The 12,676-nt window shown below is 32.8% G+C and overlaps 1 protein-coding gene across 1 annotated transcript; it reads left to right on the top strand.

Moving 5' to 3' along the window:
• The first annotated feature begins 874 nt into the window (after nucleotides 1–874).
• Nucleotides 875–12,162, top strand: sla1a (Src like adaptor 1a). The gene is made up of 8 exons (XM_056479937.1): nucleotides 875–1,255; nucleotides 3,355–3,454; nucleotides 3,541–3,634; nucleotides 5,462–5,548; nucleotides 6,857–6,960; nucleotides 9,031–9,162; nucleotides 10,582–10,711; nucleotides 10,796–12,162. Exons 2-8 carry the CDS (start codon nucleotides 3,388–3,390, stop codon nucleotides 10,995–10,997), a joined length of 816 nt encoding a protein of 271 aa, XP_056335912.1. The 5' UTR covers nucleotides 875–1,255; nucleotides 3,355–3,387; the 3' UTR covers nucleotides 10,998–12,162.
• Nucleotides 12,163–12,676: the final 514 nt, after the last annotated feature.

The following is a 12,676-nucleotide window of genomic DNA, read 5'->3' as shown; positions in this document are numbered from 1 at the left end:
CTTTTGAAGGAAATTAGCAATTTCTCCTTAACTTTTGTGTAGTAGCTGAAGGCGGATTCACCCTACTTTGACTGAACCCTTGGAATTTTAATTTACTTGATCGTAAAGATCTGAGTGATCTTTTGTATTCAGTGAGCATATCTGCGATGTATTGAGGTCCTAGGCCATTTTGTGATTTGTAGACAAGTAATAATAGATTAAAATCTATTTCGAATGTAACTGGGAGCCAGTGTAAAGACCTGAGGACAGGTGTGATGTGCTCTGATTTCCTGGTTCTGATCAGAATCCTGGCAGCAGCGTTCTGGATAAGCTGCAACTGTCTGACTGTCTTTTTGGGAATGCCAGTGAGGAGTCAATTACAGTAATCCACTCTGCTGCTGATAAAAGCATGAACAAGTTTCTCTAAGTCTTCACTGGAAACACAGCATCTAATTCTTGCAATGTTTTTGACATGATAGTATGCAGATTTAGTTACTGCTTTGACATGGCTACTGAAACTGAGATCTGAGTTTCATTTCATTGTTTCAAAGCAACAAATAGGGCGTGATGTCAGTCATGTAAAATAGACTTGCATATGTCTTTATGCGTGTTGGAAAGCCCTTGTGCATTTCCTAAGTAGTTAAAAAGTTGCAGTCAACATATCGTTAATATAAAAAAGTAAAAAAAAAATTAGGCACTTTAGCATCTTTTGCAAAACGCATCTAAAAGCACTGTTTAGCACTTTTGATGTGCAATTACAGCCATCATGTTTTTGAGACAGAAACTCTCACATGTAGACGCACTCACACCCTGACATTCACCCACTAATGCCATACACAGGAAGTTGCACAACACCCTTGTTTGAGCTTCACTCTGTGATACTGACTGCATTAAACCATGCATTAAAAATCTCCACCATCCTTAACGCAAACTCTGCAAACAGCACTGCACTGTATTGTCACTCTTATTGGGAATTTACAGTCATATCTGCTGGTGCACATCGAGGGGATAGAGAAAGACAGAGTTAGGGAACTCTTCCTCATTTTATCAGAGGAAGTATGTGGCTGGGTGCTGTTTACAGCAGGCCAGCGCTCAGTTTAGATTAGTGTGCACTCACAAGGCCACTCGCAACACTGCCGGCCTTCGGTCTGAGAGCAGGACAGACGATTCTTTACTATTAAAAAACACCTGCTTCAACTTTACTGGGAGCAGCCAGACTGAACTGAAGCATTGCCTTCTGGAGGAAACATGGATATTTAACTGTGTCAAGTGAGAGGTAAGAACACTAAGTTATGTGCCAAGAAGGAAATAAAAGTGACATTTATAGGGTGTTTCATTGGGTAAAAGAGGTTAAAATTATGTTATTTGGGTGTTAAGTGATGCAATTTTGTTACTTTTAGTAGCATTGATCTATTGTTGATACATTTCTGATAAAAAAAGTAACGAACAGACATTTATGCTTTAACTCCAAAATTCAGCAATCATTTTGAGGATAGTATGCAAAATGACATTGTGAGTGATGAAATACGTGTTATGTTGATGGTCACTTTGAACATCCTATTGACTAAGCTTGCAGCAACTTCACTGTAAAAAAATATATGATTCATTAGTCATGGCAGCATATGTTTTAGTTCATTGTAACTTATTAAACCTGAAAAATTAAAAGTTAATCCTGTTCTGACTTGATTTTATGAGTTACACAAGCTGTTTTAAGTCAGTTTAACATAAGTTCAATAAGGTTAATTTGATTGCGCTTAAAAGTTTAAGACAACCAGCATTTTTACAGTGTATATTCAATTAAATTAAATTCATGTTTATTTCTATAGTGCATTTACAATGTAGATTGTGTCAAAGCAGCTTAACATAAGAGTTCTAGTAAATTGAAATGTGTCAGTCCTGTTTTCAGAGTTCAGAAAGTCTAAACACTGAAGAGCAAATCCATCGAAAGGGCAAATCTATTGATATACAGTCTTTATTTATACTATAACTCACATTAGAGTGTGAGTGTAAGCTATTAGGCATAGATGTATATTTGCTAGTCTAGTAATAATATAATAATGCTTAGTTGATGTGTAGTTAAGCGTTTAAGATGAACCTTTTGGTGTCTTCATCAAACTAAATACACAAAAGTGATTTGTTTTAAATCACATAGGATACATATATTTGAAAATACAGTTGATATGAGAATTATTAAACCTACTTTGATTTTTTTTCTCTTTTAAATATTTCCCAAATGATGTTTAACAGAGCAATGAAATTTTCACAGTATGTTTGATAATTTTTTTCCGATAAACAGAAATTGGGAAGAAAAAAAAAATAAACAGGGGGGCCAATAATTCAGGGGCTTTAATATTTCTGATTTTGTATATAGTGTCAAAATATAAATATATAAATAAATATATATATTTGTAGATTCATGCAAATATCCTTTTATCTACAGTTGAAGTCAGAAATATTACAATTTTTTATTAAATGATTAAAATTTTAGTTAAGTAACAATATTTTTAATTTAGAAAAAATCTAACAAAAAGTCCTTTAATGGTACTCAATGTGTCGGTGCTCTTTGGGTAAGAGAGACAAATGCGAAATATATAATAAGCGTGACACTAAAAGTAAAATATATATAGCAAAATTATAAGTCCAAGGCACTCGATAAGAGTGAAAAAATTATTTACTAAGCCTTTAGTAACCTTTAGTAAATTTTAGCCTTTAGTAAATTTTTTTCGAGTGCCTTAGACTGATTATTTTGCTATATATATTTTACTTTTAGTGTCACGCTTATTATATATTTCGCATATACAGTTAGGTCCATAAAGATTTAAAAATTGACACAATTCTAACATTTTTGGCTCTATACACCAACACAATGGATTTTTAATTAAATGAACAAGATGTGATTCAACTGCAGAGAGTCAGCTTTAATTTGACTGTATTTACATCCAGGAATCCTGTAGGAATTACAACAGTCTGCATATGTGTAAATGTAAATGTATTCCCTCCAAATATAATACTCATAAATAAAGCTGACACTCTGCCAAAAATGTTAGAATTGTGTCGATGTCCAAATATTTATAGACCTAACTGTACATTTAAAAAATACAACTGTATTGTATTTTAAATGATTACATATATATTTCTCATAGACACACAACTGCTGCACTGTAGAAAATTAAGCTAAAAACATACCATCTCAGGAATTAGTTTAGTGGAAAACAGTGGTAGACTTAGTCTCCCCGCAGCTTCCCTGTTCCATTTCTTGCTAGAGATAATGCTAAGAGGAAGTTGCAAAATTAAAGCAATAGTCCTGCAGCTAATGCAACAATTGAATGCAAAACTCATGCTCTCCATTGTATTAAACATGCATAACTTTTCCAGCATCAGTAGAGCTGCGGGCTCTGACCTGCCATCATGGGTAACGTGACAAGGCAGGGACACACAAATCCAGAGTCAAACAGCTTGGACACCATATTTAAAGGTCAGTTATCTTCCCTTGCATTCTGTTGTTAAATATATATATATATGTAATCTATTGTAATGTATATGTAATCTATTATTATACAGACTGCGACACTCTAGTGGTGCTCGTTGATTATCCATGTCGTGACATCAGTGAACCAGTTTTTAAAATGGGCGACAGACTAAAAGGTCTTTCAGAGTAAGTGTTGTTTAATGTTTTGTGCTCTATAATTTATTTGTGAATTGAATTATGGGAAGTCGATCTCTTTTAATGTTGACAATTTAAATCTACAGTTTAACCAAGTGACTTTTATTGACATTTTAGTAGTTTGAAATATTATAATGTATAAAACAATAATATATACTCAGTTAAAATTGTAAAAATACCCCAACATATAACACAAAAATAGGTTACTATAGCACCTTCCCAACTATGAGTTATTTTAATCCAATGCATTGGGTTATTTTGATCAAATGTTAATATATCCATTCTGGTATTACTATTGCTACTATACTACACTGTAAAACCCCCAAAGTTAAGGTGACTCAAACCATTTGAGTAAAACTGATTGCAACAAACCAAAAACGTTGTTCAAAAACTAATCCTAATGAGTACTGTGAACTTACGCCATTTGAGTAAACAAAGCAATTTGAGTACAGTAAAACCCAATAAAGTAAGGGAACTTTAACCAACTGAGTACTGTATACCCAATAAGTTATGGCAACTCAAACCGTTTGAGGAAACCGATTGCAGCAAACAATTTGAGTTAAAAACTAATCTATATGAGTACCGTGAGTACTTGCTCCATTATAGTTGAAGTAATTAGGTATTTAATGAACTCATTACCTTCAACACCGAGTTCCAAACTCTTTTCAAATGAGTAGAATTAACATCAGTAACTTTTGACTTAACTACACTCATTTCATTTGATAAAGTTTACTGTTGGGTTTTACAGTGCGTGTATGTGGGTAGAAAAAGTTAAAAGCTCAAAATGGCCTGTATGTATTGTAATTGAGATTTAACACATTTATAAAATGCAACAAAGAAACAGTTAAGGTGTATTTTTGTTGTTTACTTTCTTTAGACTAAAATAAGGTGCCTGAAAAAAAAAACGTTTTGGCCTGCTGCATACAGTCTAAAAAAATGTAAAATCCAAAACAAACAATAGGAACTAAAGGGCTAAATAATGTATCAGCACTCTTTGGATAAGTGATTCTTTAAGACAGGGGTTCTCAACCTTTTTCACCTCGGGGCGCACCTGTCTGACATTTTCTCTAAAATGTTTGTATGAAATGCTCATTTAAACCTTTATTTATTAACATTATTATATATATATATAATAATATATATTATCAGCTTTGTATGTATAATATTTATTTATATTTAAAAATATATAATTCTATTTCAATTTAATTATATATAAAACTAAAACTATATAATAATAATATATATAAATATAAAATATCTGATGGCGGTTGAGTTTGCAACTGGATATTGAACAGTGAACAGCACGTCTGAAGCTCATTTGCAGGTTTATTTTATATTCTATGGCAGAAACACCATTTAGCCTCGATATCGATCGTCTTGCATAGGCGCTCATCCGTTATAAAACCCTCACAGGACATCAAACTATGCAGATATATTAAGTAGAGACTTTCACTTTTCAGTTTGTGAATGGACTTAGGTGTACTAGTTGCAGACACGATCAAGAGATTGTTTTTGCTTCGAGTTTGAAGTTATCAATCAAAGAACAGGAGAAAGTGCATTAATTCGATCATTTTAATATAGCATATTAATAATAAAGTCCAAAAATTATAGTATAATATTGAGAGTCATTTTAAGCTATCCCATGGCCCACCTGCAGGATCGATCGACCCACCGGTTGAGAATCCCTGCTTTAAGATATGAAAAACAAATAGTCAGTCTGAGGCACTTGAAAAATAACAAAAACAATTGGTATGTTAAAAAGCATTGCTGGTTTGCAAACCTAAAACATGTCTTTACTTGTAAATCTGTGTTTTGCAGAGATGGTTGCTGGTGGAAAGTTCGTTCCCTTCAAACAGGAACGGAGAATTATATTCCATGTAACTATGTGTCAAAGGTCTATCATGGGTGAGTGTAAACTGATTGATTGATGATTTATGGGGATCCCAGAAAAATGGAGGGAATGCAATCATTTCTAAATGATCAAAAATAGGGGCATGTATTTATTCGTCTCGGTTTAAAAATACAGTTATACAGTAATATATTACTTTATGTTGTAATTTATCTTTTTTTTTTTTTTACCAAAGTAATTGTTTTATAATCAGATTTTTCTAAAAATATACTTGGTGTGGAAACAATCTGAAGACATTTTTAGTAAATTTTACAAAAAGTTAAGAAGTATCAAAAGTTGTAATGTGTGTTGATTCAGATGTGACATTTGGAAGTAAAGAAAACTGAAATGCTACTCCAATAATTTATTTTATTATGTGCAGTAAAATCCTTTTTTCACTGTCTAAAAAAGTCAAGTTGTTTCCAAGCCTAGCTCTATTACCTATTGGAAAAATTTGTAGGAATTCCTAAATAGGAAAGTATTTGTTCATTACCTTGCATTTTTTGTTACAAATAAGATAAGAAGTTGCTTTTAAACTAATACTTTGTTTTATAAGAAACTGAAAAACTACTTTTGTACTATTCAACATAGTGCTAATAGAAAGGACATTAAAACGGTCCATTTGTGCTCTATTTTCAAAATTTTAGATTAATGTAAAGGTCTTGTTTGTAATTGTAAGAATTTTATTTAATTATTTATACCCATGTTTTTTGTGTTGTGTTTTTTCTTTATTTATTTTTTGTACTGTTATTATTAATTACCTTCTATCACCCTGACATTTGATTGTTCTATTGTCATGTATCTTTTGTTTAAAGCATAATAAATAAATAATAATTATCATTATTATTTATTTTACTTAAAGCTTTGCAAATTTTTTTTTTTTTTTTACAATATTTAATAAATTTTAAAAATATAGATTCTATGATGACTAAACTAAATTACGCATCTAAAATGTCATTTTGTAAACAAAAAGATGCCATGTTTTCAGACATATTTAATTTCATTTATAGACAACACAATACCAATGGTTCAGAAATTATAATAAATCCTTATTCGGTGGAATAACCCCGATTTTAAACGACAACAAATGAAAATTATTTGTTATTTTTTAACTAATCATTACTCTGACTAAGCCAATATATTACGCAAACACATACCTAATAAATCTAGTTATAAATGGAGTCTCTTTATATATTTTTTATATAACACAGAATTTATAAATAAAGTTAGATGAATAAAAATAATTTCTTACTACATTCCATAATGAAGTCATTATTTTCAATTGTTAAGATCATTTCCTCTTCGACCTTTTTCTGTTTCTAAAGATGGCTGTTTGAGGGTGTCAGCAGACAGAAGGCAGAAGAGCTTTTGTTGCTGCCTGGTAACAGTGCTGGATCATTTCTCATTAGAGAAAGTCCGAAAGAAAGAGGCAAGTTTATATTGCAGAAAATTTCCACTCAAACACACTTCAGTGCAAGTAAACACCAAAAACGTTGAAATTACCTGTTTAAAATTATCAGAAACATCACAATTCTGAAATATTTTTGGCAGTTTATTTGTGGTATGTTGAATCTACTAAAGGGATAGTTCACCCAAAACTGAAAATTCTGTCATCATTTACTCACCGTTGACTTTCTCCAAACTAGTTTCAGCTTCTTTTTTTTGTTCTGTTGAACACAAAAGATGAAATATTAAAGAATGTTGGAAACTATGAAAGTCAATGGTTACCGGTTTCCAACTTTCTTCAAAATATCTTCTTGTAAGTTTGACAAAAAACAAAAAAAAAAAACTCATTATGATATGGACACAGGATGAATATATATATATATAAAATTCTGTAATACATTTAGATAACATAGACATAGTTGTATATATTAGGGCTAATTGGCATAACTGTATATATTCATGTATTGTTCATTGCATGCTTTGTGGAGAATTGCATTGAGAAAGAAAAATGTAGACAATAAAAGTAATATTTGATGTTTTGAGTATAGAAAAAGACTTGTTAGAGTTTAGTCTTCACTTAGTATGAAATTTAGAAGAGTTTCAATAAAGGTTTTGAGATTACCACTGTGCAGTAGAGCAGCTTTGGATATTGGCTGCTTTATCTTTCTTCTGCTGAACACTGACTTCTATAGTATACGTTTTTCCTACTGTGGTAGTCAATGGTTACAGGTTTATAACATTCTTCAAAACATCGTCTTTTAAGTTCAACAGAACAAACCAAGCTCAAAAAACTCAATATAGTATGAAAACAAGGTAAGTAAATCAAGGCAGAATTTGGGGTTTTTGGGTGAACTATGCCTTTAATTCTCTAATACATTTAGATTACTTAATTATTTTTGTGCTGGGACTACATGAATAATTTTTGTCGGCATGACTGTATATTTATGTGTTGTTCATAGCTTGCTTTGAGGAGGATTGCATTGAGAGAGAAAAATATTGACAACAAAAGTAATCTTAGATGTTTTCATTATAGAAAAAGACTTGTTGGAGTTTAGTCTTCACTTAGAATGAAATTTAGAAGAGTTTCAATGAAGGTTTTGAGATTACCACAGTGCAGTAGAGCAGCTTTGCATATTGCCTGCTTTATTTTACATCTATTGAAAAAGAAGTTATTTTGAAAAATGTTGTAAATCGGTGAGCACTGACTTCTATAGTATTGGTTTGTCCTACTGTGGAAGTCAATGGTTGCCAGTTTATAACATTCTTCAAAACATCGAATTCTGCATTTAACAGAACAAAACAAACTAAAAAAACTCAATATGGTATGGAAACAGGGTGAGTAAATGAAGACAGAATTTGGGGGTTTTGCATGAACTATGCCCTTAATTCTGTAATACAGTTGGAATACTTAACTATTTTTTTGTGCTGGGAGTGGGGCTACATGAATAACTTTTGTTGGCATAACTGTATATTTATGTGTTGTTCATAGCATGGTTTGCAGAGTATTGCATTGAGAGAGAAAAATGTCAACAAATGTAATGTTTTCAGTAAAGAGATAGACAATCGTTACTTAACATGAAATTTAGAAGAGTTTCAATAAAGCTTTTGAGATTAGCCCTATGCAGTAGAGTAGCTTTGAATATTGGCTGCTTTATCTTTCTTCTTTTGAACAATAATAAGTAACTTTGAAAAATTGACTTTCATAGTATTTGTTTATCCTACCATGGATGTCAATGGTTACCAGTTTATAACTTTCTTCAAAATATTGTCTTTTGCGTTCAAGAGAAAAAAGAAATTGGTTTGCAACCACTTGAGGATGAGGATTAAATATTGCATAAATGTTGATTGTTTGTGTGAACTATTCTTCTAAGGTTGATTCGTTTTACAAGAATAAGTCAATTCATAAGATATTTCAAACAAAAGAGATTTGATCTTGGGTTCCATTTGACTAAGTTAAAATGACACCATTCAAATGTGTGGAAATGTGTGTCATAATTATATTATGTTAAACAAATGGTTTCTTTTTGGTAAATTACGTCTTGATTCTCTGCAGGTTCATATTCTCTCTCTGTGAGACACAGGAGCGTTAAGCACTATAAGATCTTCCGTCTGACTAACAGCTGGTACTACATTTCACCACGGCTCACCTTCCAGTGTCTGGAGGACATGGTTAATCACTACTCTGGTGAGAGATATAGAACACAGCTCATGCTTTGTTTGTAATGCAGAACGACTGTGTTAGTGTTGTCAAAAATCAAGCTTACAAACACATTGCATAACCTGCAAAATGTTAATTATTTTTACCAAATAAGAGGGATCATACAACAAAAATGCATGCTATTTATTTTTATTTAGTGCTAACCTGAATAAGATGAAAGGCATTCACATATAGTCCACAAAAGAAAATGACCCTGTTTAAAAGTTTGAATACATTTGATTCTTGATATTTTGTGGTTCTCTGGATGAACTACAAATGTATTTTTTGTATGTTCTGTATTTGTTTAGTGATAGTTCCCAGGTAACAAAGAATTCTGGCCCAGATTTGGCATAAAGCTGGCACAGCAGGCATTCATCCGGCACTGGCATACAGCATGTGGGCCAAACATGGCCCAGTTTTGGCAGAGGCTCCGTCTTTAAAGCGGCACACAATACTTGGGCCAAATGTAAAATGTAGTATTTGGCCCAGATGTTAATAATTGATATGTGGGCCATGTAAGTTTGGCCTATCTTGACCCACATTTAAAATCCATTTTTATTTTTTTCGAATAAAGAAAAAAAATTCAACTTATTTGAGAAAAAAAGCACAATGCTTCATGGGTTTATCAATTTCATTGCAGTTGTGATGCACCAACATATCTGGCCCAGTTCAGGCTCAGTTATGGGTTTTAACTTAGCTGAAAGTTGGCCCAGATATGGTCCATGTTTGGCCATTGTCTGGCATCCAGACCTGGTCGACTCATGTACCGTAATTCACTGCGACATGTGGGCCAAGCAAAAGCTGATTGTGTGGGCCAGCGCAGGGCCAGAGAAATTTGGGCCAGAGAAATGTGGGTTGTTCACTTGTTTGTCCTGAACAGTTAAATTGCCCACTGCCCACTAAAAAAGTGGAATTTAATTTTATAGCTGAATTTAATAGGTGAAAAAGATATGTATCAGCAGTATTATTTAAGATCTTAGCCAAATATTTGACTTAATTATAAGAACAAACGTGAATGTTGTCAAGATCCTCTTACCCTGGAAATATTGGTTCAGTTTTCTTAACCACAAACACCTTTTGTTTCTCAGACAGTTATCTTGATCTCTTCTGCTTGATTAGTTATGGCTTTTCCACCCTTTTTTGTCAGTCTGTTTAATTAGTAAAGCCCAAAACATGACAATAGCCCATCATTTTCACTAGTAATAATCAGCAAAATATGCTTCATTCAGTTCAGTGTCATTGTTTACATTCTGTGATTCCAACATGGCCGCCTGATGACATCTAATGAAAACATTCTATAGGCTGTATTTTAAAACCCATATATTGTACTGCTCTACTGTTTAAACCAGTATATTTCTCAATACTATGCTCTGTGACTGAGTAATGTGTATTTTATTTCCCCCTCAGACTCGTCTGATGGTATATGCTGTGTTCTTAGCGCTCCGTGTCTGGCTCTATCAAACCCGACACCGAGCTCAATCCAGGGCGCTCCTCCTGTGGTAATGCGTCGAAACCTGGATTGGAACAAAGTAAAAAAGTACGTATCTGTCTTAATAAAACACACTAATCATCTCTTCCGCTTGTGAATGACTGCTGTATGAATATGTCTCTGTGTGAACAGGTCACAATTATTAAACCCAAGTGAATTGGACAGCGTAGACAGCAGAGATAACATGATGAGCTATGGGGTGAGAAGCAGCATAGCCGCTTATCTGTCTTTAACATCAGTGTCTGAGCCAGAGGAAGCCAAAGGCCGCAAGAAGAAGAGCAAGTCTATGTACGTCATGTCTGACCACAGTAATATGGATTTAGATGAGAACTAATCTGCTAACACATTGCAATGGACTTAATATTTTTGCACTGGATTGGGTGATCTGTTTGCATGCACGGAGAGGTCACATTTCATGTCTTTTTTTGGAATGGTTTACCATTTTGGTTAGCCTTTTTTTTTTTGGCTTTTTTCTCTGTGGTGTTTAAAACAGCATCTTTTAAAGACAAGGCAAATAGTTTTCAAGCATGAAAAGAATAAAAGTGTAATACAGATTTTTTTTTACATTAAAAGTTTCCTGTTCAATTAGTTTTCAATCATTTTCACCATGATTTACTCTATCATTCGGTGTATTAAAAGTTTATAGTAAACTATGGACTCTTTTCACATGACTATTATGGCGCATATAACAGTCCTCATAGTCCTAAAACCTTGACATTTTTAAATATTTTTATTTTTTTTTAAATGTATGTACATTTATAGGTAGGGATGTCCCTATCAGGGTTTTTTTTGCCCTTGAGTCTGAGTCTCTACTGATAGCAAATCCCGATCCAATACCTCTATAATACATAAAAAAAGAATAAAGAAGAGCGAAGAAACAGATTTAGGATGTTTCTTATTGTTTATTTAATTTACTTTATTTTAACATTCAACAACTCTGTTAATAAACAGAGCACTTCTGTGAGGTAGCTTGAACAGTCAAGTAATAAATAATATAGATTCTTCATTTTTGGACTTAAGTGCAACGTAAATACAAAAAAATTTATATAAATGCAAATAGCACCTTAACTTAAATACCCGGCAGACATTCCCAAGTTTACATATCTCACAGTTTGCTGTGGCAATGTTGTCGTCATCAACTTTATAATACCTCCAGACCTCAGACATACTCGACCTTTCCACTTCAAGCTGCTGTCGTGTTCCACTTCGCCAGAATATAACCAATAGCATCTCTGCAACAAAGTGATGTCATGCCGCAGGCTTTGCTGTTTCTGTGTGTACACATATATACAGTTGAAGTCAGAATTATTAGCCCCCCTTTGAATTTAAAATATTTTCCACTTGATGTTTACAGAGCATGGAAATTTTCATGTCTGATAATATTTTTTTCTTCTGGAGAAAGTCTTATTTGTTTTATTTCAGATAGATTAAAAGCAGTTTTCAATTTTTAAAAAATACATTTTAAGGTCAATTAAGGTCAATTATTAGCTTTTTTTTCTCGATAGTCTACAGCAGAGTTTCCCAACCCTGTTCCTGAAGGCACGCCAACAGTACACATTTTCATTCTCTCCCTAATCAAACACACCTGAATCAACTCATCAGAACATTGGAAGAGACTCCAAAACCTGAAGTTAATGGGTCAGATGAGGGAGACATCCAAAACGTGAACTGTTGGTGTGCCTCCAGGAACAGGGTTGGGAAACACTGGTCTACAGAACAAACCATCATTATACAATAACTTGCGTTAACCTAATTAACCTAGTTAAGCCTTTAAATGTCACTTTAAGCTGTATAGAAGTGTCTTGAACAATATCTAGTAAAATATTATTTACTGTCATCATGGCAAAGATGAAATAAATCAGTTATTAGAAATAAGTTATTAAAACTATTATGTTTAGAAATGTGCTTAAAAAAAATCTTCTCTCCTTTAAAAAAATTTAGAAATTGGGGAAAAAAATAAACAGGGGGCTTAATAATTCTGACTTTAACTGTATATATACATATATATTCAAG

Source organism: Danio aesculapii, chromosome 19, assembly GCF_903798145.1.
Source record: "Danio aesculapii chromosome 19, fDanAes4.1, whole genome shotgun sequence".
Classification (NCBI taxonomy): Eukaryota; Metazoa; Chordata; class Actinopteri; order Cypriniformes; family Danionidae; genus Danio; species Danio aesculapii.
Note: the sequence above shows the minus strand (reverse complement) of the source record. Positions and strands in the feature narration are given on the sequence as shown.

Coding starts and splice junctions, on each gene's coding strand:
- sla1a (XM_056479937.1), top strand. CDS start 3,388: ATGGGTAACGTGACAAGGCAGGGACACACAAATCCAGAGTCAAACAGC. Junction 6,961..9,030: donor AGAAAGTCCGAAAGAAAGAG/GCAAGTTTATAT, acceptor GATTCTCTGCAG/GTTCATATTCTCTCTCTGTG. Junction 10,712..10,795: donor GATTGGAACAAAGTAAAAAA/GTACGTATCTGT, acceptor CTGTGTGAACAG/GTCACAATTATTAAACCCAA.